The sequence below is a fragment of the Limulus polyphemus genome, unplaced genomic scaffold (genome assembly GCF_000517525.1).
Source record: "Limulus polyphemus unplaced genomic scaffold, Limulus_polyphemus-2.1.2 Scaffold2207, whole genome shotgun sequence".
Lineage (NCBI taxonomy): Eukaryota > Metazoa > Arthropoda > Merostomata > Xiphosura > Limulidae > Limulus > Limulus polyphemus.
The window spans coordinates 57945-59093 of NW_013667817.1; the positions used below are offsets into that span (position 1 = coordinate 57945).

Genomic DNA, 1149 nt, shown 5'->3' on the forward strand with positions numbered 1-1149 from the left:
AATTTCTTACTAACTTTTATCGATCTGCTCGTACCGTACACTCCGCCGTTCGGCCGTACAGCAGTAACAACAGACAAATAGTAACTAACGTTTCGAACGTAAGGTTTTGTCATCATCAGGTCGAAACGTTGTACATTTGCTGTTGTATTAAAGTTTTTCTTCATTACCCATTCAAGCCGTCTCCAGCCATTATTAGTCTCAAAGTGGATTCCTCGTCATCGAATATTGTTTAATTAATTAATTTTATTAAAGGTACAGGAATAAAATAATAGCTGCGCTGGACAATGTACAAAAACTTAAATGTGTATACTAAAGTCAGACTAGTTTAGAATAGCCCATTAAAACCACTCTGTGAATGTTGAATTCAACCATTGCAATGTTCTTTCATAATCAGGAAAAATCTGGTAGATGGAGCTGTTGTACATGTGACAAAGTACTGAATTTTGTGATTAATTTATTTTGTCTTGTTTATAGTACTGAAGTTAGTATAAGTTTTGTTAAAACGGAAGAAAATTATTTCTCTATATATTGTTGTACAAACATGAATCATGCATCATTAAACAGGGGACTTTTTGGTACCTCTTACAAGTGTTTAAGATGTCTGCAGGGGGTTAAAGGGAGAAAATTGACCCTTGTAAAACTAGTGCAACAGTGTTAAAGTTTGGCTAGGAGATGCTCTCATAACATGTTTTTTATATGTACCTGTAATGGTGAAAGAGTTTTAAACAAATGTTATACAGTATCTTTGTTTATACAAATATCATGATTGACTGACTTCTGTCACCTGTTTGGAATAGACTTATCTTAGCCAGTCGTCCTACATGCATGATTGTACATTTCACCACAGATTATTCGAGCTCTACAGGCCTATCATCGAACACAGTGCCAATGGAATATGTTAATTGAAGAAGCTTTCGACTGGGAAGATGTAGCCCGAAACGAAATAAATCCTGAACACACCTTTAAGCCAACATTTATGCCTCAGCGATCATCGCTTCTGAGGGCTTTGTATACACCTATTGTTGGTAATTATGGTTATTATACATATAGTTGCACCAAGCATGGTTTACACCTACTGTTGGTAAGTATGTTTATAATACATATAGTTGCACCAAGCATGGTTTACACCTACTGTTGGTAAGTATGTTT

The 1149-nt window shown here is 35.3% G+C and overlaps 1 protein-coding gene across 3 annotated transcripts in view; it reads left to right on the plus strand.

Annotated features, from left to right (window-relative positions):
- The window catches only part of LOC106466257 (LMBR1 domain-containing protein 2-like), a 38539-nt gene that overhangs the window by 15232 nt on the left and 22158 nt on the right, over positions 1-1149 (plus strand). For all 3 annotated transcript variants that reach the window (XM_013926515.2, XM_022394232.1, XM_022394231.1), the window contains exon 9: positions 848-1025. In XM_013926515.2, the coding sequence (XP_013781969.1) occupies positions 848-1025 (178 nt within the window). The remainder of the gene's footprint in view (positions 1-847; positions 1026-1149) is intronic.